The 22,576-nt window shown below is 30.5% G+C and overlaps 1 protein-coding gene across 2 annotated transcripts; it reads right to left on the bottom strand.

The window, feature by feature from the left end:
* Nucleotides 1–145: 145 nt before the first annotated feature.
* On the bottom strand, nucleotides 146–22,071 carry PIP4K (phosphatidylinositol 5-phosphate 4-kinase). 2 transcript variants are annotated; one of them, XM_088182349.1, is made up of 10 exons: nucleotides 21,804–22,071; nucleotides 5,143–5,240; nucleotides 4,964–5,074; nucleotides 4,670–4,861; nucleotides 3,918–4,056; nucleotides 3,508–3,807; nucleotides 3,253–3,434; nucleotides 3,068–3,180; nucleotides 2,925–2,995; nucleotides 146–2,816 (listed from the first exon to the last, which is right to left on the bottom strand). In XM_088182349.1, the coding sequence occupies exons 1-10, from the start codon at nucleotides 21,927–21,929 to the stop codon at nucleotides 2,688–2,690; spliced, it is 1,461 nt and encodes a 486-aa protein (XP_088038475.1). In that variant the 5' UTR covers nucleotides 21,930–22,071; the 3' UTR covers nucleotides 146–2,687. The 2 variants fall into 2 exon arrangements, with proteins under 2 accessions (XP_088038475.1, XP_088038476.1); XM_088182350.1 differs by lacking the exon at nucleotides 4,670–4,861.
* Nucleotides 22,072–22,576: the final 505 nt, after the last annotated feature.

Here is a 22,576-nt window from a genome sequence, read left to right as displayed (position 1 = left end):
CAAAATTACAGTTGGTTAAGAGAATTGCACACGTTTGCCCAATAGTAACTGTAAAAGGAACACTGAAATCTTTAAAAATTTATGGAAGTAAAAAGGAGTAGTCAATTACACTCTTCAATAAAGGTACACAGTAATAAAACAGTAGTAATTTTTAAAATTTTATTTTGGCTGAAGCCCCCCTACCTTACATGGAATATTTTTCATACTATTTTTAACATTCAAGAGTAGTGAACAGTAAATCCTCAAAAGGTACCATTCTGAACGTCTGGTTAACATCTTAAACGTTTATTCATTAAACGCTGACGCAAAGAAAAAACATTTCGCCAACGTTAACAAACATCGAAACACGTTAACCACAACAATATATAAAAAAATAAAAAATTACAAGACTTACGTTAAACAGTAATCTTAAATTCAAAAAATGCGAAATATATCATTTTATACACATTACATAATATGGTATGTATACATGATTTTAAACAATCATAGCGATATTTAAAGAGACAAACCATGATCGAGTGTTTTGTTGTCTTTCATTTTTGACAAACAAAAGTATACACAACGCTCCCCACATGTACAATAGATAATATAGACATTGAAAATCCAGTCTTTCAGAATGGCACAAATGTACAAATAAGTTTTGCGTCGAAGCGAGAAGCCAGTATAACAACAATTATTAACAATACTTTCCAATCGATCAATCGTTTCAACGACTACGCGAAAATAGTAAAAATATACATCGATAGTTCTGCAAACATTGAAGAAACGCTTCGGCCATTCTAATGGCACAATCTATTTACAATTACATGAGAATAAGCTAAGATCAATCGTAACCGTCGTTACAAAACGTTTTTATTAATTCGTATATTCAAGAAACAATAAAAATTGACAACTATATAAAGGCCATTAATGTAATATTTATAAGGATGTTTCATTAATTTTTAACCTCAGACTAGTCAAAAATTTATACTATTTTTGTACTATTTGGGGTATACTTTTAACTCGGCAACAAAAAATGTTCTGTACTCCAATTGACGACACATTACTGTTAGACAAAAAAAAACCTTATCATATATACAAAATTACATCGTATTATAAAAATAAAAATATGGATGTTTACATATTTACTCGTTTAGGTAGGGTTACGTGAGGGAATGTCTTAAATGAGACGGGGGAAAAAATATATGTATAACCAATTATACAATAATAATAACATAGACTTGCTTTGAACGACTACTAAATAACCAATACTTATGAAGTGTCGGTTATTCGACAGTCAGTAAAAAACACTGTTGTAAGTAATTGTTAAAATTAATATTACACATATTCATTATATCATAGTTTAATAATAATATATATTAATAACGCCAAAAGTGTATAAATACGCACTCACAAATGCCCACCGTGCTATGCAGGTTCAATTAAAACTTTTATTCTTTTTTCACAATAAAAAAAAGACTAGAGAAAAAAAGCAAATTATATTATGCCTATATAATATTTCAATATATTTTCATTCAATATATTTTCAATAATAGTAACATATTAACTTAGTAATAATTATAATAAACAAAAATCAATTTCAATATATGTTTAATTACATCTGGGAAAATTATATGTTAATTGATCATAATATACACAGAACGATACAAAAATGCAGTATTCTTTGAGACGAGATTAGATTATTGGATATTATTGTCGTTAGTTATTGCCCGTTGACAAAATATATTCCAATTTAATAAAAATTACTATCAACTTTAGATCATTTACCGAATCATCAAAGATCAGTGCAAATTTATTGTCTATCTGTATACATTATAAGATATCCACAAACATAAATATAGTGGTAAATTATAAACAACCGATCGATTTTATGTATAGGCCATTGGTTCGATAAGACTTGCTTATTAACCAATAGCGTGTGACTAACGCCAAATTATGCAACAAAAATCAACGATCACATGTGTCGTTACATATGAGGAAAATCTTTTTTTTTTATTATACATTGGCACATCGTCACTCTCGAAAAAAAGTAAACTCGATAAGAAATAAAAAATAATAAATTGACATATACGTATCGTTTTAAAACACGTTAATATAAAATATACATATGTATACGCTAGTGATTAATATTATTACGAAAGTAGTAAAACCTCTCTGATCGTCGGAAAACTGGTACTTGAACCTTCCATCGCAACTAAAGCGACCTAGGTGTAAACTTGCACCTAAAACCAGCACGTCAGTTTAGTCATCTTGAATTGTTACATTTTTTTTACACAGTATACAACCATATGCCTAAATTACCACGAAAGCCTCAATCGCTCGACAAACGATTAAATGCGTTAAAGAGCAAAAATTTTCAAGACAACATTGAGAAGTAAATCACAGAATATTTGCCACTGAGATACAATCTCTATTACACTAGTGAAATAACGAGCGTGATCGAATACATATAAATATATATATATATATATATAGATTTTTAAAAGGTCAATTGTGCTCGGTTAGAATTTTATTGGCGAATATTTAGTTTGTGTATATTATAGAAAGTAATTTAAAGAAGATAGTGCTGAAAAACTTTTTTTTTTGTTGTTTTCGTTTAAATAGATACAGATTCAGATAAAATATACTCGATACGTAGAAATTTTGTGTGGCGATGACATTTAATAATAAGGATTTATTAACAAATTTTAATAATTCACACTCTCGATAGCTTTGGTCATGAACTCGATAAACCTCTTGCCATATTGCTCTGGATCACACGTCGAAATACCGTCCACGTTACTTCCATATTTTACAGTTTTTGCAGCTTTAGCGGCCTGAAATGAGTTAAAAATAAGCAAAATGATTTTGTTCCACTACCTAAATCAAATCGAATGATTGTGAATCTACTTCAACTAAAATGATACACAAAAAACTGAATATACCTGTTTCTTAACACCATAATGAGTTAAAACATCTATTAGAGCGATAAAATATATTTCTTTCCTTATTGCACCTATAATTAAAATAATAAACAAATTACATTGATGTTACATTGAAATACATCATATATACATATACAAATTACCATCTTGACTTGGAATAGCGTATATATCGAGTTCTGGTATAATACCATCATACTGAAGCGACGATTCTCTCATTAAACCGCGAGGGCTATCAGGCGGTGTGTTCCAACCGACCCTGTATCCAACAAGATAAATTTTATTCACATCGTAATATAAATTATTAGAATATAATTTTTTAAATGCACACCTATCGCCGTGCCTATTATCTAGGCCAGAACCACTCTCCGAATCCTCACTCTCCAAACCGTTGTTATCGGAATCAGCAGCTTCACCCTGGGCTAGCTTATTAGCATTTTCTATTTCGGCACGGGCACAATCGTGAATTCCCAATAGCAGTGAATAATCCATCAAGTGTAACTTTGTTAAAAACTATAAATACAATACCATACAATAAATAATCTATAAAATATAAATACTTATATGTTTATATATAAATACTTACTCCAACGTCAGCCGTTAATGTCTCGAGTAATTTCTCTTTGGCAGACTCTCCCATGTCAATCTTAACACCTTGTTTAATGAAATCGTTATCTTTCAACGTGGGCAAATCTTTTTCCAGTTCTTTCTCGGAGGCCTCGCGATCCACGGTCGAACCTTTCAGATCAAACTTCCTGTGAATAGATAGGTGATTGGAAAACACGTTCCTCATGGCGACGAGATAATGCTCAATTCCGTCGACCGTGAGTCTGTACAAGCCGAGGTATTGAGGAAGAAGCGTTTTGCCATGACGTTCCACGATATACTAAAATATATAAAAATAGAATTGAAAATTTTTTCTCCAAAGTTATTTATTATTCGACCGAAAAGCAGACACGTTAGTTCCAACTATTCAGTGATCTAATATATACTTACGGGATGATATTGCTTCAAGAACGAATGCATGCGCTCGACTTCTTCCGAAGTCAAAGTTTTTATGATGAAAAGTCTATCGTAGCTTTGATAAAACTTTGCTCCAGATTTTCCAGACGAATCTTCTGGCATTGGTTGAGATCTGCAAAGCGATGAAATTTTATTTTCATCGAATCAAATGGTACAATTGTAATAAATATGAACACAGCACACCATATCGACACTTACGACATAGAAAATAACATTTTTAGCACAATTTGTTCACGCATCTTGGAGGTGATTGGGTATAATTTTAGTTTCTTATATGAATTTAAAAATAAAATTGTTTAAAAAACACAACATAAAACATGACAACCTTCCCAGTCAGAACTACTATGGACTCGAAATTAATTGTGTGTACAAACGTTCTAAGATAATAATCTAATATTAATGTATATATGTACCCGTTGAATTGTATGAAAATATAATTGACAAAGGAAGGTTAAGACGTGAAAGTCAAAAGGTAACATGAGATTTAATTCAAGTAATAAATATAAACCATCAATAATTTTATTTTTCATCCATACAAATTAATAAAACAGAAGCATTAGTATTTTTATTCACGCAAATTCGATGTTTTCTTATATTTTAGTATTTATAACGATTTTATGAAGTCATAAAAATATTTACACCTTTTGATTTTTTTTAAATGTTTAAACATTTACAACGATATGTTTCACACAAATCATTTAATGAACATGCACAACGTTTTTAACCTTAATCGTTTGATAGATAGACCCCTCCTGACAAATGAAGTGGCATCAGAGAAAATGCTGTCATGATTATTGTGTTGTATTTCTTTAGTCTTTGAACCGGCCGCCATTATGGGCACGGTTTGGGATCTTTTAATTTTACATGACGACACCCTCTGTTGTCGTGGTAACAAATAGTTGGCGGGAAGCGCAAACCTAAATTAATATCGATTTTGCCATTTTAATGTATAAATAAAAATAATTCTGGGAGAAATTAATAATATAAATAATAAAGGAAATATTAATCCAATATTTTACCTTGTCATTGACTCTTTGTAATCTTGATCGTCTATGCCAAATCTTTCTCTCAAATTACGGAAGACTAGCGGGCAATATTCTTTTATTTTGAAGTGAGATGGCATATTTTCCCTGTAATTATCGATCACATTAAGATTAATTTTATAAAGGCACAAATAACTATTTTAAAATATACTTACTTATTAAAAAGGTGATTATCGACTTTCAATTTAGAAAACGCCCTAAAGTCGTCAGGCAACAGCATCACAGGAATCGTAACGTGACTTAATTCATTGATCTGTAACAAAAAAGCATATTTTAAAAACGTTTAATTGATATAATCCTTATTATATTTTCTAATATATAAATTAACAATTATTAAAATATAAATTATTCGGATAAGACCGTGACCAATTGATGTACCTAAAGCAATCGCTAATGTGCAAAGAAGTAATAATTATTTTAATTCTAACCCTATTGATTCAAATTATATGACTAGTTTCCTATCTACGACAGAACTTGGTGCCATTATATGTGTCATTAAATGGTGACCTTCGTTCATAATAAATAGTAAAACATTAATTTTTCATACATATTGGTATAGTAAAAAATCGTGAGAAAATCGACACTCGGACATTAGTAGTAGCGTGATATTGTATATTATACATGGATACAAGTGTTAAAATAATATACAGGCATTTCAATCATAGTAATGTATTTACATACATATAGGTATAACACACCACACATATATCACAAGCATCTTATCAAAAATAGTAACGATTATCTTGTTTTTTTTTATTATATTTATATGATAATGATAAAAAATAATAAAATTTTATTAAGGTATCATAAATGTGGCTTCTTGCATTACATTTTTTAACTTGACACAAACTTAAAAACATAGCTGCTGATGTCACACTGTAATTTTCATGTAATTTAAAGCTGTCGATTCAGTTATTACACTGTTTCAATAATAAAGTTCAACAGATATTGATAATTATAATCATCTTTATAAAATATATACCATTAGAAGTTTATATTTGTTGCATAGAATGATAGCAGTAGCAATTATTTCACTTGAGTTTTTTTAAATTTCAATGTAATTTGTATGTAAATATAAAAAAATTGATTTCTTATTCAAATTTTACAAGTTTTATTTATATACTGATGACAGAGAAAATTAACACTGTTAAACCGAAAGCAAATCATTGAAGTTAAAATCAGGGCTGTAAAATCGTAGTCACAGATCCATGGCATTTTCATAAAAAAATAACTCTTTTTATTTCTTTAAGGAATATTTATTTTACATGTGTCACAAATAAATAAAAATGGTAAGATGTTTAAAAGTAATATAACACGTTATTTTTTCAGGGCTGTGGAGTCACGGTATTTTAGGAGTCGGAGTCGTTGACCGATTTTGACTCCTTTTTATAATTTTCTTCAACACTTTGAGTGCTTAAAATAATAAAATCTGATTTAAAAACTTCCATAAACTCGGACTTATTAGAAGCATTGTTTTTTAAAAGATCTAATCAGTTTAATTCACGGATGGAGCGGATTAAATTTATATTTAGTATTATTAAAGGTTTAAGATTTGATTTGGTCAGCCTGGCAAAATAAAACCAATGAAACAAGCTTTATCCCTTGCGAGTATAATTATTAAATTGTTATTTTTATTTATTTTAATATATCATTTTATTAAATACAGTGGTGCCTTGACTTAAGAGTTTAATTCGTTCCGTGATGGAGCTCGTAACTCAAATTACTCGTATGTCAAATCAATTTTCCCCATTGAAATGCTATTAATCCATTTCAATGGGGAAAATTTAAATGTATCAATGGCAATTTAAATGGTAAATACATACTACCTAAATTAAGTTTATTTTTAAGTTACGCAATACGTTTTTTTTGCTTGTATGTCAAGTCAAATTAAAAAAAATTTGCCCCTCGAAAAATTTGTAAGACAAGTCAATCGTAAGTCAAAGTTGCACTGTATAGATATTTTATTTTACTTAACTTATATTTTTTTATTAAATTTATTTTATGTATTTAATTTTTAAAATATATCATTAAAATAATTCAATATAGGTAAATTAGATATGTTTTTTTTGCTAAATGATTTTTAAAATCATTTTATTTTTTTTTAAATTTGAAAATCGTTAACAACGGAGTCGGACCATAAGATAAAATCGGAGTTGCTAAGATTTTAAACTACTCCACAACCCTGTATTTTTTAATAAAATATTTATAATTTTTGAAAAATATCATAGAAGCTAACAAAGAGAGTTACGTAGATGTGGCAATTTAATATATTTTTTTTATAATTTCGAAATTGTTGGCATTACTTTATATGCTATCAAAAAGGTTGATTTTATTAAAATTATTAAAGTCGAGAGTCGGTAAAATTTCAAACATAAAAATTATGTGATATATGTGGCAACCATAAAAATTATGTGATATATGTTTCCCTTTCGCTCGCTCGCGTGTTAATGTGACCTTATCTCTCTCACTCTCGTCACTTAATACGCGAACAGGTGAAAGGGAAAGTATCTCACCGTACGCGCCTGGTGGCAATACAGTAAGCATTATCAGCATAATTTCAACTTAGATTTTTATTAAATCTACGTTAAAGTATTTCTGATTACATAATAAAACAGAAAACTGCTAATCAGATAACTGCTGATGATACAAATATTATTTTGCATTAATTTTATATAATTACTTTATTATAAAGAAAAATGCTTTTGTACAATATTCTTTCAGTCCATTATTGTAGACGTGAAAGCTTTGCGAATTAGTGATTTTTATTACGTTTTTATATAAACAAACTTGATTTCTTGCCAAGTGCTATATTTTTCAGGACAATAAATCCCCAAACTTGGCTAATGACCAATGATCGAATAAAGAGAAAGCGGCGCAGGTTTGTTATTGTTATATTCTTTATTGAAATACGAGCGATTCACCGATATACTTCGATCGCATGCGAATTTTCTTCTTTAAATATGCTACAGTGCTTGATTATGCTATGATAACACATTCATATTTTTACTGAATTTGAGAAAATATGTGCACGGACAATTTTGCTGATAATTGTGAATTGGATAATTCAGCGTATAAAGCACAATAACTATAATACAGGTGTTCGAAAATAAAAATAAGCAAGTTATTATAAGTGTGTAGAGGAGACTGATTGATCAACAGCATAAAGCAACCTAATTTGCTAGCAATGTCAAGTCACGAGTTACACGAATGAAGCCTTAAAAGCTTAATGAATTCATCTAAGAAATTTTACCCCTTACACCACAACCGCAACTACCCTTTCAAGAGTTGACTATACGAGAATATATATAATCATTATTTATAGTTTTTTTATTATTTATATTATTGTATGATCTCCAAGACCTTGATTCGAACACGCGACCGAGGTCGTCCTGTCAATTGGACAGTGATGCGGGTTTTTTGTAACGCTAACACCTCTTTTGTTTTTTAAAAGTTGGTCATCGTCCAAGCTGTCCGGCGATGGCTTATGTCATTCCCGCCAATAATTACTACCGGCGGGTTCAGATGCAACTACGCGTTTATGTCGTATCGCGATTTGGAACTCAATCACGCAACCGAAATGCGGTAGTAGTTCATGTTCGAAATTTAAGACGCGAAATCGTGGGACCAAACCCTGGGCATTCAAAAGAATAACTTAAAATTATCCGAATTAGAGAAATATTAATAATAGTTTGATGTTTCAGTATTATCATCTATATAAATTATTTCGTGACATAGTTTCGACTAAATTTGTAATATTATACTTTAAATCGAGGGTTCGCTCAATACGTATCTGCAATGCCGCATTGTCGAAGGTTAGGTCCACAAATTCACGTCGGGTACACTGAAATTACGTGATGTATGATTATTTACATTCACACCAAGACACCAGGAAAATTATTACTTAAGTATACGCAGAAATAGTAAACATAAAATCTATTCGGAAATGTCGTAAACGTATAAATAAAATATAAGCTTTTTATGACTGAACCTAATAAATACATTCAACGATAAAATTAACGTGTAACACTATAAAGAAAGCTTAGGATCCTACACGATCTCAATTATACAATACAAAAATAAAAAATCAATGTCAATTGTCTACGAGATGGCTTAATAATTAAATTGTTTTTAGTATTGGTGGCCCAATTTTAAATAAATCATTACCATATATGGGTACTTCGATGTGGAATCAACGTATAATTAAAAAAAAATAGTTTTACTTATTATTACTACGAAATTATTAAGTAGGTCGTTATCAGCTAACAATCCCGGATAAACTGGTTAATTATTTTATAAAATATTTGTGGAAATTACACGCAATAGAAGTAATTATTATTTTCCTTGTAAATTTTTTGAATTCATTATAAAATATATATTTTGCCTCAAATGTTTGTGTTAATATTCTAAAATTGTTAAAATGTTTTTTTTAATAGATAAAATCTTATTTAAATGTACAAATAATTTCACACTACATATTTAAAAAAAAAACATCTTCCGTTTTGCAAACAATCAAACACGCCTAGACACATAGTACTTTTTTCTCATCCTTGGGAAAATGTTCTTAATTGCTTAATTAGTAGCCATAATCTTTTTCTTGTTTCTTTTCTACCGTACCACCAATATCCATAATTTGTGGCTCTACATCATATTTCGTTTATTTCCAAGAGTGCTTAATATCTCTTACGACCGATCCTTGACAAGTATATTAATTGAAAACTTCACGATCTGTTGAAAAAAACCTTTATAACCCTTAACACGCTATTAAATCGGTTTTAAAAATATAAAAATAACGTCGATTCTTAACATTAAATTTCTGGATAAGAAAAAGTAAAATTTTTCATAGCGCGGCCACGTGCGATAATTATTGAATTAAGAACTCGATAGAAAAACATATATTTTAAGATAGCATTTAGATCAGTTTTACTAAAATATTACAGATAATTCTAGTTCATTGTAATTTCATATTCGAGTTATAGGAACCTTTGGTAAAGGTATTCGTGACTTCGCCTGAAGTATAATAATATTAATATTGTACAGGTCATGAATATTTTTTCAGATGTTTACCGCCGAATACTATATGATGAATACATTGGAAAATCAAAATTGCGCGTTGCTAGGCGACGTGACGTCCCGATGAACTGCCATGAAAGCGAAAGCGAACCGACACAGCTGTTTGTGACGCAAAACTGACGTAGCGGCATTTAAATCGTCGTAAAAACTCGATTGTCAAAGCGACGCAGTTTTTTTTCCTAATTTAAACGTACACAAGTAGGCGGCACCCGCAACATTACCGCATCTATGTTGAAAAAATAAAATGCGCATCGAGCAGGTGAAAAATGCGCAAATCGACTTTGTAGGCAGTCGGTTGGAGTGAGACTACAATCAATTGATTGGGCACTCAATGCCGAAAATTCGACGCACACGCGTCATTATCGCAACGACCAGTTAGCGTGTGCGGGGTTCGAACCGGAGACCCTTGCTTGCAATTGACGAATCCAATTGGAGTGCGGAGCGCCTCTGCGAGAGTTGGTTGCGACAGGTGATAACTGACATTCGGTAGCGAGCGAAAGAAGGCCATCAATTGTGAGCTAAATTTAGACGAAAAATTAACTAAAATACGACTTGGACGGATCGACGGGAAGATTTCTCAAATTGGCGACATGCGTGCTTCGCTAGCCAAGGAAGCGTCAACATGTCTGTGAAATCTGGCGAACTTTAAAAACAAAATACTGTGGTCAATTTGGGCAATTCAGTTATTTAAATCCACGCATTAACCTAATGAAACTTTTCAGATACATTAAACCGCACATTTTCCTTCTTTAGCTGCCACATCTCTCCAATCATTAATGTACTGTTATAATCCCATTAGACCAACCGTAATCCGAGCAAATTATATTGATCCAATCTTGCACAACGATCCAAACACGCAAACCAGTAATGCGCTACTATTTTGGTTATTTTCTCAGATTATCGCGTTTAAACACCATATCGAAGACCAATTATTCAAAATCGTTTTGAACGTTTTAGTTTCTGATTTAATCGACTGATCGAGCTTCACTAACAACGTTACGAATATGTATATATTAGGTTTTCTATTAAACGCGGTTGCCAAATATCAAATATGATAGCATTATATACAACAGCATCAATTACACACTACATTACGTATATTTATAAAACGCGTCCCGGTACAGTCCCTGTGAGCGATAATCTGGCGTGATTCCAATGAAATCCGCTTTTAAATGATAATATAACATTATCACATAATGAATCGTGCAGAAGAGAGTTACATCAACTAAAACATAAAATTACTCGCTGATTGACAAGATTAATTTCGACTGTACTCTGAACAATATTGATTTAAAAAAAGTTACATGTAATCAATATGTTATATGTAAAAAGTTATAAGTTATAATCGTACAAATGAACTACCAACGAAGATTACTTATTTGCAAACACAAAATACGGCGAGTAAAATATTAGTTTTCATTTAGTGTAGGGAATTCGAAATAATTCCGAATAGAATAATTTTTCAAAACAACAATACTAAACACCGGTAGGATTTAACAGATTTAAAAAACAAAAATAATGATGTATAAACAGAATTCTCAAGACAAATATTCTAACCCTCCAAATGATAATCAATATGGGCGTGGTTAATGCACAATACAATTGTCGCACACAAAATATGACTCGTTCAAAAGCATAGGAAGGACTAATTCATAATAGCAGACGACACAATTATTTATGGTGGCCACCCCTAGTATATGCTTTTACAACCGGTTTTGGTCTGATTTATTTGGTCAAAATAACGAATATATACATGATAGATTTATCAAACGTGTCATTGATTGACAAAGTCAAACTCACTTGGTTCTAAAACCTGAACATATTTTTGGAAACGATAAAAAATGATATTTTCTAAATTGTGCATAGCATTTTACTGATTATTCAAAGAGTTCTTTAGCTTCTAAAAAACTACATGCAAAATACACAATGCATTTACATATTTTATATATAAGCGAGAGTTTCCTATGTTGGTAACACTGTAAATCACACAGCTGTCAATAATCACGCGTGTTCAAAGTGTCAAATGTTAGTTTGCAACAACATATTTACGAAATGGATCGCTTAACAACCGCTCAACGTGTTGAAATTGATTAATTGTTCTACAGAAATAACAATTCTGTACGAACTGTGTATCGAAATTTACGGGAAGATTATGGTCAAGTTCATCGTCCTACTGAGCGAACAATTCGCAACGTAGTGAAATTTTTTGAAGAGATTGGAAGCGTTGGAGATATGGTAAGGTCTGTACATCATTGTGGCGCACGTTCAGCCAAGAATATCTCTACTGTAATGCTTCCTCCACACTCTCTGGAAATAGGCCATGGTTGGGCAAGGACGGAAAATATAATGTGTTAATTCGGGGCTACTTCGGTCGAGCTCGGGTCTGCCCGCTCTAATGTCTCGACGGTATTCGGTAGATATTTGGTTCGGTAACTTCCAGAGAGTGTAGAGGAAGCATAAGTAAAAGTGTGGCCGAAAACCTGAAATTGTCGGCGTTCGAAGCTTTTCTTATGGCTCCCTTTGGCGCATTTTCTATCTGGACTTGCACTTCCAATACAGATAATACAATACTGAAGCCTTCAGACCACAGACAGCGAATAATTTACACGAATTGAGTGCTAGAGCAGCAGGAAGTTGATGTTGACTTTTCAAAGAAAACCTTATTCTCTGATGAGGCACTTTTCCACATCTCTGGGTATGTTAATAAGCAAAATTATCACATATAGGGCGAGGAAAATGTGATTCACGAGAGACCTTCTTATTTTACAAGTCTTATGCCAAATTAAAGATTTCACTAACTCTGTTTTGTTACATTTTTTATATCCATAGAATTAAAAAAAAAAATTGACTAATACGTCAATCAATTATGGTTCATAAATCAAACGTAGGTTGTTTTATAATTAATCGCAGTTAATTTATGTTTGATGTATTAAATTAAATGATATTGAACGTCTATCGAGCGATTTAACTTATGTCATTAATCAACCATATGTCATGGAATCTATTTTTTTTAATAGTTAACTTTTTTCACGATATCCGATATTTTTCTAGTAAATAATAATGGTGTTCACCTTAATTTCAAATTTATTTCCAAAGAGTACATTCAAAAGCGTTTCATTCCGATAACCATCGAATCTCACGATGCTCACGCTTAAATTATTCGCACAAACTGTTAATTTTATAGGTATTTTATACATTTTTTCACTAAAAAATGTACTTTTCATATAATTTATTTTATGATTTTCTGTCGCCTTGAATATTTCATTAAAATATACAAATGTTATAGGGATTATTTTAAATATATTATAACGTTATTTGATTAATAATAAACAATACTATTATCGTTATCATAATTGGAATTACAAGATTTTGATATAAACACTCGATTTTACATTATTTTCATTACTATTAAATAAAATCGATATAAATTTACGTATAGTATGAACATAATATACGTTTCGTGAATATTCAAAACAAAGAAGGACCTTCATAAAAATGATGGCATTTTTGTAGTTAGGGTTTCCAATCAAATTTGTAACAAACCGGTTATATAACACCTTTAGGTAATGATATAGCTATTTGAAATCGTTTACGATAAAGCGATAATAAAACGATTAGCTATTAAAATAAATTAGTTGTTGTAACTCATCTCTTGTTACTCATTTGTAAGGATGCAACAAAATAACTCTTTTTGTAAATGTTCTTTAAAAAATATGCAATCCGTCCGCTCTTGAATTCATACGTAGATTAAATTTGCTTCTAATATTTTTTTATTATACGTATTTCATAATTTAACTATTGATGCCACAATCATTACATGATTTTTAATTATTCAGCATCCCAATTTCGTACTACAATATTGTATAGCTAAAAAAAATCCAGAAAAATGTATAATAATACGAAGTCGCGTAAAAAATTAAAAATAAATTTTTAATAGTAATACAGATTGCTTCTTGTGCATATAGTATTATATATAGCGAAGCTATTAATTTTCCCATTCTGACATTTAATTTGCATTTTTTTTTGGTGTAAACTATGTTTAAAACACGAAACACAAATATTATCAAAAATATAGTATTTGTCTATTTACTTCAAATTATAAAAACCGATGAGGGCAAAAGTGAGCCTGCATTCGCCGAAACTAGCGGGGGAAAAGCTTCACTACAAAATCAGGTGTTCGTGAATATTGTCAAAAAATTGGATTGATGCCAAATTCGGATAAATTTAGAGCCAAAGTCTGTCTGCGAAAGTTGTCAACCGAGTTTTTGGATGTTCGAAAGAAGAAAAAACGTTAAAACTTGATAAAAACATCGTACTAGTGGCATACGGATGGGTAATCAAATTATTACTTCCATGACCCAAGAAATTCAATATTGCGTAAAACGAAAAAGGGGATGTCCTTGAACGTTTTGTTATTGATGTCTTTCTTCCTTCTTTGTGTACGCCACTCAGATAATGAAATAAAAAAACTGTTTTAATGGTAATGTCTAATCTGATAACTCTACTTATATAATACTACAATGGGATTTACACCGAACTCCTTAATTTACAAACAAGCGAAACGTGTACGCAAGCAGGTATTACGCGTTTGCACTAATATTCTATGTAATTCATTCATGTCTTTTTAAGAAAACGTACAAAAATATCATATAAAGAATTGACAAATAAATGTATAAATTATATTTTATTTGTTGTAAACTCAAACTCAATAAAATATTATATAATAACTTAAATCTAGCGCACTTTCTTTTTTTTTAATGAAAACAGAGCTGAAATGTTAAGAAAACATGTATCATATAAAAAATAAACATAACAAGAGTCGAAAACTCGCGGCCTGCAATATAATTCGGAGGCTAGAAATGATCAATACACGGCCCGCGAGAAAAATTAAAGGACTATGTATTGGTGCGGCCCACTGGAGGCAAAATGAAGCAAAACTTTTTTTGTTTTCTGAAATGTAGATGTCTACATATAGCATTTTTTACTGAAAGGTGCTCTTTTTCTCAAGGTTTAAATATGTACATATAAATATTCTTTAGTATACTTCTTTTCTTCTCTAAGTGGTTTTCTTCTATAATTTACAACAATACATGTATACTATATATACATACATATATACAATATATATATATAGGTATGTACATTGAATGTGTTCCTTAGATAGTCGTTTATATGAGTTTTTAATTTGAAAATTATAAAGTACTCGTACATACTAACTACTTGGATTAATAAAATATGATTTAAAAATGATACACACAATCGTATTATTTTTAAATCATATTTTCAAGTCAAATGTGGAAAAAATATGTCTGACATTGGATTGACATCAAATACATAAATAATGACATATAAACGTTTGTGCGTGTGCATGACATACATATATGATAAAAAATACTATAAGTCTCCATTAACAATAAGCTCTTATATTTTGCAGCACTGATGTCATTCAATAATGAGTGAAGAGCCACACATACTGATTGAAACGAAACATAAAAACCGAAAACTTGCTCACAATGCAGAGAAAAAAAACGTTTAATGCGTAAGAAATTCGGCAATGACGACGCGGAAAGCCAGTCTTGCAAATTAGTTTCACGGTAGATGTGTAAACAGTGACAGCCGTTCGTATCATCGGTAACAATGGGGATATTTTTCAAGTTATTCAGAGTTGAGATGACACCAGCTGCTTATAACAATTAATAAGTATAACTTGTGGCAACTTGCCTACAAATTTAGTTTCTCAACAAGGCGACCAGGCGTATTGCTTTAAACAGTACAGTATGCATGGTACTAGCGTTTTGGAATCTATTCGCATGTCTATTATGTGTTAATTGCCATGAAAAGTTTTATTTTTCACCAATTGAATACGTTGAAAACATTAAAAAAAAGGTGACGCATGCTTGCAAATATCAGATACGGTAATAAACGTCTCGTAAAACAACTATATGATTTAATATATGTATGTATGTACTTATGTTAATTTCCAAATCGATATAAATTGTCGTTCAATCTTGTAATTCCTCCATTAATTAAATACATTTAATTAGTGAAAAATAATACTCTATGTGCTAATTTACAAATAAATAAGGGTAAATAAATATGAAAATGCTATTGTGCGTAAAATATTGCTATATAGATTAGCCGGTTAATATCAACAAAATATTGCTTTTAGCTAATAACTATTATAATTTTCTTATTTTTAGTCGGCTGTGATTCCAAGTCGTATCTGCCAGTATATGTATATATAATACGAATATAAAATTTTGTCCCGAAAATGTTTACATAACCAATTTATGATTTTAAATTTCAAAAATCTGGTCACCTTAACGACATTAAATATTCATGGAATATCCAAGATGCACAAGAACGACACATACAAAAACATCGAACCCGTAAAATAAACAATAACATAAAAATAGTAAGGTTTTCTATATCTATTATAAATGGAAAAAATTATTTATTTAAACCAAATAGTAAATTAAAAATGCTAATATCTAATCCTAAATAATTATGAACTGTTCGAAGTTAATATTTGAATTCTGCTGTCGATAATGACGCATGAGAATATTTTTGTAATTCATAAATTCAGAAGTATTTTATTACATATTATATGTATTTACATACTATCAATGTAAGTAAATATATTTAGCCAAATTTACACGATTTTAAAAAATTATATTTTTTACGTAAAAATATGTGTAATCGCTAATAAAATCAATCAAAAATATTTTTAAAAAGGTATGTAAAAATGGCTAGTGTGCATTTAACTTCATACTTTTCGCATTGTATAGTGCTAGACACCCTAATGCCGATTGCATTAGTGTGCGTCACCGGGTGATTAAAAAATGTTTACATTTTTTGTTATTAATTAATTTTGTGTTTGTTGTTTTAGTATTATTATTTACAAATTTTTTAGTATTTTTTTACAAATCCTAGTTTTTTTCGGAGAACCTATAGCCGCACGTGTTCCGTTATTTTTAAATTCCCGAACAATTGCTTGTATCCTTCTGACCGACAGCTTTGTCGCTTCGGCTACCTGGTCCATAATAGGTACAACCTAAAAATACACATATTGCTTTATTTACAAATATTTTGACTAGTGTATTATTTTAAAAATAATTACCGAATCGTTGCTTTCATACAGCTTTTTTAAATATGTATACAAATTTAAAACAACTTCTTTTGTTTGCCCCGATAATGGTCTTCCTCTTCCTAATTTACTATACTCCGACATCTCGTTAGTTGGTGAACACCGTGTATTTCACAAACTAAACAAACAACCGTTCCGCTCCTTACCAAATCAACTACTGACTTTGCCCATTTATCCTCGATGATGTCATTTTAACCAATCCTGTGCTAGAGCTGACCAATCAGAGCTCAATGCATGTACTAATTCTTTTACAGGAACCAATAAGTTGACAGATTCACAGATACACTAGTACTAATGCAATCGGCATTCTTGGGTGTCTAGCACTATACGTGTTTTCGCCCTTGCGATTTGGATATAAAGACCTAATTTTTAAAATCAGTCGGCCAATTTGAATAAGTTATTATGATTAACTATATTACATACTTAAATATGGTATATATTCTATCGACTACATTTTATGCCAAATAAAGAAATAACCTTACACATACTTTATCTATAATATATTGTCAAATGACAGGGCCTAAAATAATTAACAATATTAAAATATTATATATATATATATATATTATATATCTGAAACCTGAACGGCTGGTTTATTGGTCTCAATAAATATCATCATTACCATACGGGCCAGTAATCCGGCCTGCAAAGAAAAAACAGAGAGGATACCTTTGACTCATCAAATGACGTTATTTTCCAATTCGCAAAAACGTCATGTACTGGTGCAAATTATTTTAGGTATCTCAATTATCCTTTTGCATTGCATTTTGCATTATTAGAGCAACCGACGTGTGAGTGTGTATTTTATAAATTTCAGCGCGTAATTTAAACAAAAATAATATATGTATTATATTTGAGAACATATTATTTATTTAGATATTTCACTAAAATACTCTCAAAAATGATACGGAAATATAAATAGTTATTTAATTTTTATAAATCTAGACAGGGGTGGGAACCTGCGGCCTTTTGACTGATGCCAGAGTTTTTTATTTGTTTTTTTTTTATAAATAAAATGAATACACAATTTCATAATTTAATATATTTACTTTGATCAAAGAATTATACGCAAGCTTTTGGAAAAAGAGCGTAATCAACTAATGATACGTGCGACAATCGAAATATACTCGTGTATGCTTTCTTGCTTCTCGACAACTTACTGCTGTGAATCTTCATCTTCATACTCAACGCAAATAAAGACACAATTACTATCACAGATAGCTGACACACATTTAGAAGATCAACTGAAACTGAGAATGCCTATGCTTGAACCAAATATTCAAATGTTTTCCGACAGAAAACAGACACAAATCAGCCATTAAATGTTTTATTATTTTTAATTAATCATGTACTTTATTATGTATGTTTCTTGTAGATACGTGGTTGGAGTGGGAGTTTAGAAAATTAAAATTAAGATAAAAATAAATTCGATTGGATTAAACTCTTGGATTGAAAATATTCAGTACATAAAATGAATACATAATATAATACGTTTCCTTTAAATATGTATAACATTCCTGTAAGTTTCAGTATTCAGTTTTTTTAACAAGAAGTAGCATTTTATAATAAAAATATTTATTGGGGGGGGGGGGGTCAAAGTCTTCTTGAGTGCGGCCTTATGTTGAATCCAGGGCTGTGGAGTCGTTAAAAAAAACACGACTCCGACTCCGACTCCGATTCCGATATTTACCAACAACACGACTCCACTCCGAATCCGACTCCGACTCAAAAAAGTTTAATTTTATCAGGTATTTTTGGTGTTTTTCTATACGTTTAATATTCATACGCTATACATATTCATTATTACGCAATTAAAAATTCATAAATTTCATAATTTAAAAAATGCCGCTCATAAATTTCATAATTTAAATAATTTAAAAAAAGTCGCTCATTTTTCACCACTCCGACTCCGGCCAAAACACCACGACTCCACGACTCCAACTCCACAGCCCTGGTTGAATCAGATAAAATTTATCTGATAAATGAATGTTCCCCACACCTGATCTAGACCATCGTTGTTCAAATAAAGTCACATTAAATTGATCTTTCTTGAATAGCATAATTAAAAAGTGAATTAATGAGTCTGGACAAATATATGTAACTAAGAAAATATACTCAATAATTATATTATTATACGGCCATTTTTTATATTGAATGAGATCAACATTTTAACAATGGATCTAAGTACATATTGTATAACTATTGACATATTTTTTATTATTAATGGAAAAACATTTTGTTTGTATTTTATATGTGTAAAATGTAAATATATTTTTATTGGACTTGAATAATTCAAAAAGCATTGTAAGTTTTCTGCATCAACCAACCAAATATATTATTATTGAAAAAAATGTACATTATGACCACATTGACTAAATATTTTTAATATATATATTAAAATACAATTCAATTTTTTTTGTGAAATTGAAATCAGGGGGCCATAATGTATTCAATAATTGTAAAATAAACACAAGAATTAGTTTCTCTTGATTAATTAATCTAATTACCAATAGTTTATTATATTAAATTTACTTTTTAAACTTAATTTTATATTTAATTTTTTTCACTTTCCTAATTAATATTTATCATCTTATAGATATTATGAAATAAAATTCTTTAAGAAAAAGTATCTTCTAATTATAGTAAGAGAAGTATTTTTATATATTCTATTTACGTCATAGGTAATGATAATTTGGCAAGTTGACAAAATGTTCAGTGAATGATAAATTTAAAAATAACTTTTTTTATAAGAAAACATCAGACCTTAACGATTTTCTGATAAATATGTTATCATTGCATAATTTTACATGGTAGCATGGTCGTGTTTAAAAAAAAATCAATTTGCACATTTGTACAAAAACATAATTTGTTTAATTCGTGTGTGAAATGAACATACCGGAGTTGTCCATTTAACACTTTCCGACCTTCATTAACACAATTTAGTGCTCAATGAACTTGTATACTTTTAAAACTATAGAATTTCACAAAGTTGGAATCATATATGTATTTCCAATATTTATTACTTAAATTATTATATTTTTATATTCACCACAGTAGAAACATATCTTTCGTGATGAAATAAAACAAAGTTTAATAAAACGTTTTTAACGATGTAATATTTAATTACTAATTTGAAAACTGAATTTTATAGCAAGCGCAATAAGTAATATATTTATTTGAGATACACCCTGAACCAGTAGCCGAACCGGAGTAAATTACCACAAAGCAGGTTTAAATTTAATTTTTAGGGATAATGAAAACGAAAAAAATAAATAAATATATGAATATTTGTAGTATATTTTATCAACCAAGATGCAAGATTTTTTTGCAATATTTTATTTTGGCGATATGTGTGGTTTATTGAAGTTGATGTGCCAGAGAAACTTGGCTCTTGGACTAGCTTCCTACAATGAAGCATGAATTAGTGCACTAAGCAGATCTGTCATCTTTTTTGATGTCAAGAGCTGCAAAAACTATTAAGACCGGACTCGAGAAAACGACAAAAACAGCCTCTATCATTGCAACAACTTACTAGGTGAAGAAGGATTTTCTACTCTAATGAACAAAAAAATAGCACAGAAATCGACTGTGAATATTAATTAAAATTGCTTTGATATCATTTCTCAAAAGCTTGAAATGAAAAAGTTATTATTAAAATAAAACATATCTAGAAATGAATTGTTTATTATAATACTTTGATGTTTTCCTTTTTAACATGAGGCATAATATCTTTCTAAGCAAATATATTTTGGGGTAACAGTTGAAAAAAGAGGCATGGACCCTCACTAAGAAAGAGATGAAGCATCTAGAAGCTTTCTAAATGTAGGACAAAGCGAAAAATGTGGAAATGAAGTCACCGATGATGAGAGATCCAGAATTAACACAGACAATAAAAAGAAGAAAAGTTGTGATGTGTCATCCCGAAAATACCAACTCTTACACCTTATCATCCAGGATTGTTGATTTAAGGAGAAGGAGACCATCTTAGCTGAAGTACCTATGACAGCGAATTATAAATTGTAAATAGCAAAATAAAGAAGATAAATATAGCTAGAATGATTTCCAACGTACGGTTACGGATGAGACACTAAAAGAAGATGTCTAAAATGGATTACTTATTTCTATATTTGTCAATATCTCGATAATCGTATCAACGCAATGAAATAAAAATGGCCAAATTATATCATAAGATAAGCGGAATATTTCATTTACTTGTGACTTTCTTGATGGAATAAAATAAACTAGTATTTCTAGAAGTAAGTTTTAAGTCGTAGTTTCAAAAGAACAATTCTGTTAAACCGATTTTTTCTTATGGCAACATTTTCAGATAGTAAATGTTTAATTTGATATTTTGAAATTTAATAAGAGATTTTGTCGATTGGTGATACCATATTTAAAAAAGCAATGGATGAAAATTATGTAAAAGATATTCTGGAATTTTCTATTTGTTAATTTTGGATCAAACAAACTAAACACTAGAATGGACGACTCGAATCAGAGTGAAGATAGCCGGTTGGCTGACTTCGCCCCTCTACCGCGGTTGAGGCGATTGATTACGGAGCAGAGCGCGATAAGCAAATAAAATAATATGGCATTTACCGTGTGATTGACACCCCACATGAAGACCGAGAGCAGCGGCTCGTTGGCTCGGAAGAGCTTCACTTTCTGATGCTTGACGCGGAAATGTTTCTTCTTCAGCTTGCTCAGTCCCGTGGGTAGCGACATGGCGGCTCTTCGTCACCTCGTCACCGTCTCGCTCTCGTCGGCTACGGATACAACGACAGCAGCGACCGTCGGCGTTTTACGCCATCGCGCGAGAAACACAGCTCCGGCCGCGGCCAAACACACCACCGACCGAAAAAACACTGACGCTAGTGTTGCCGCAGATTCGGGCGCTTCGACCGCACTAATCGACCGATAGCAACACTGTGACATCAATTATTATAACCGCATACTACGCCGTACTAAGTTGTTTATCCTGAAATTATCTAAAAACAATAAAACTTTTTTTCACTCGCAAGAGACAATAAAACAATTTCAAAAATATACTTTCAAAACCGAAGGGGTAATATAGAACATGAAATATAATATATTGTACATATACACAATTATTGATACATTTGTCAAAGAATTCCGCCTTAATGGAAATTTCGATATATAAATAACAAAAACACTATTGTCTAAAGGGATTTGTAATTATTTTGTGCAGCTCGAGGGGCGGACTATACGGGCGGTCGCCTGGCGCGCCAATTACTTCAAATATTTAACACGATATCGATATCTCTTTGATTTCTCGAAAAAATTTTCGAAGATGACTTTTGAATAAAATATTTTAAATAATAATTTTTTTTTAATTGACTAATTTCAAAAGA

The sequence above is a fragment of the Plectrocnemia conspersa genome, unplaced genomic scaffold (assembly GCF_051122295.1).
Source record: "Plectrocnemia conspersa isolate PC_06_02 unplaced genomic scaffold, ASM5112229v1 ptg000003l, whole genome shotgun sequence".
Taxonomy (NCBI): Eukaryota; Metazoa; Arthropoda; class Insecta; order Trichoptera; family Polycentropodidae; genus Plectrocnemia; species Plectrocnemia conspersa.
This window is presented reverse-complemented; position numbering and strand designations above follow the sequence as displayed.

Excerpts from the sequence above, each read along its gene's own strand:
- PIP4K (XM_088182349.1), bottom strand. The coding sequence starts at position 21,929 with ATGTCGCTACCCACGGGACTGAGCAAGCTGAAGAAGAAACATTTCCGC. Across the intron at positions 3,435-3,507 it reads CATTAACGGCTGACGTTGGA|TTTTTAACAAAGTTACACTT; the intron begins GTAAGTATTTAT and ends TTGTATTTATAG. Across the intron at positions 2,817-2,924 it reads ATTATGGTGTTAAGAAACAG|GCCGCTAAAGCTGCAAAAAC; the intron begins GTATATTCAGTT and ends AACTCATTTCAG.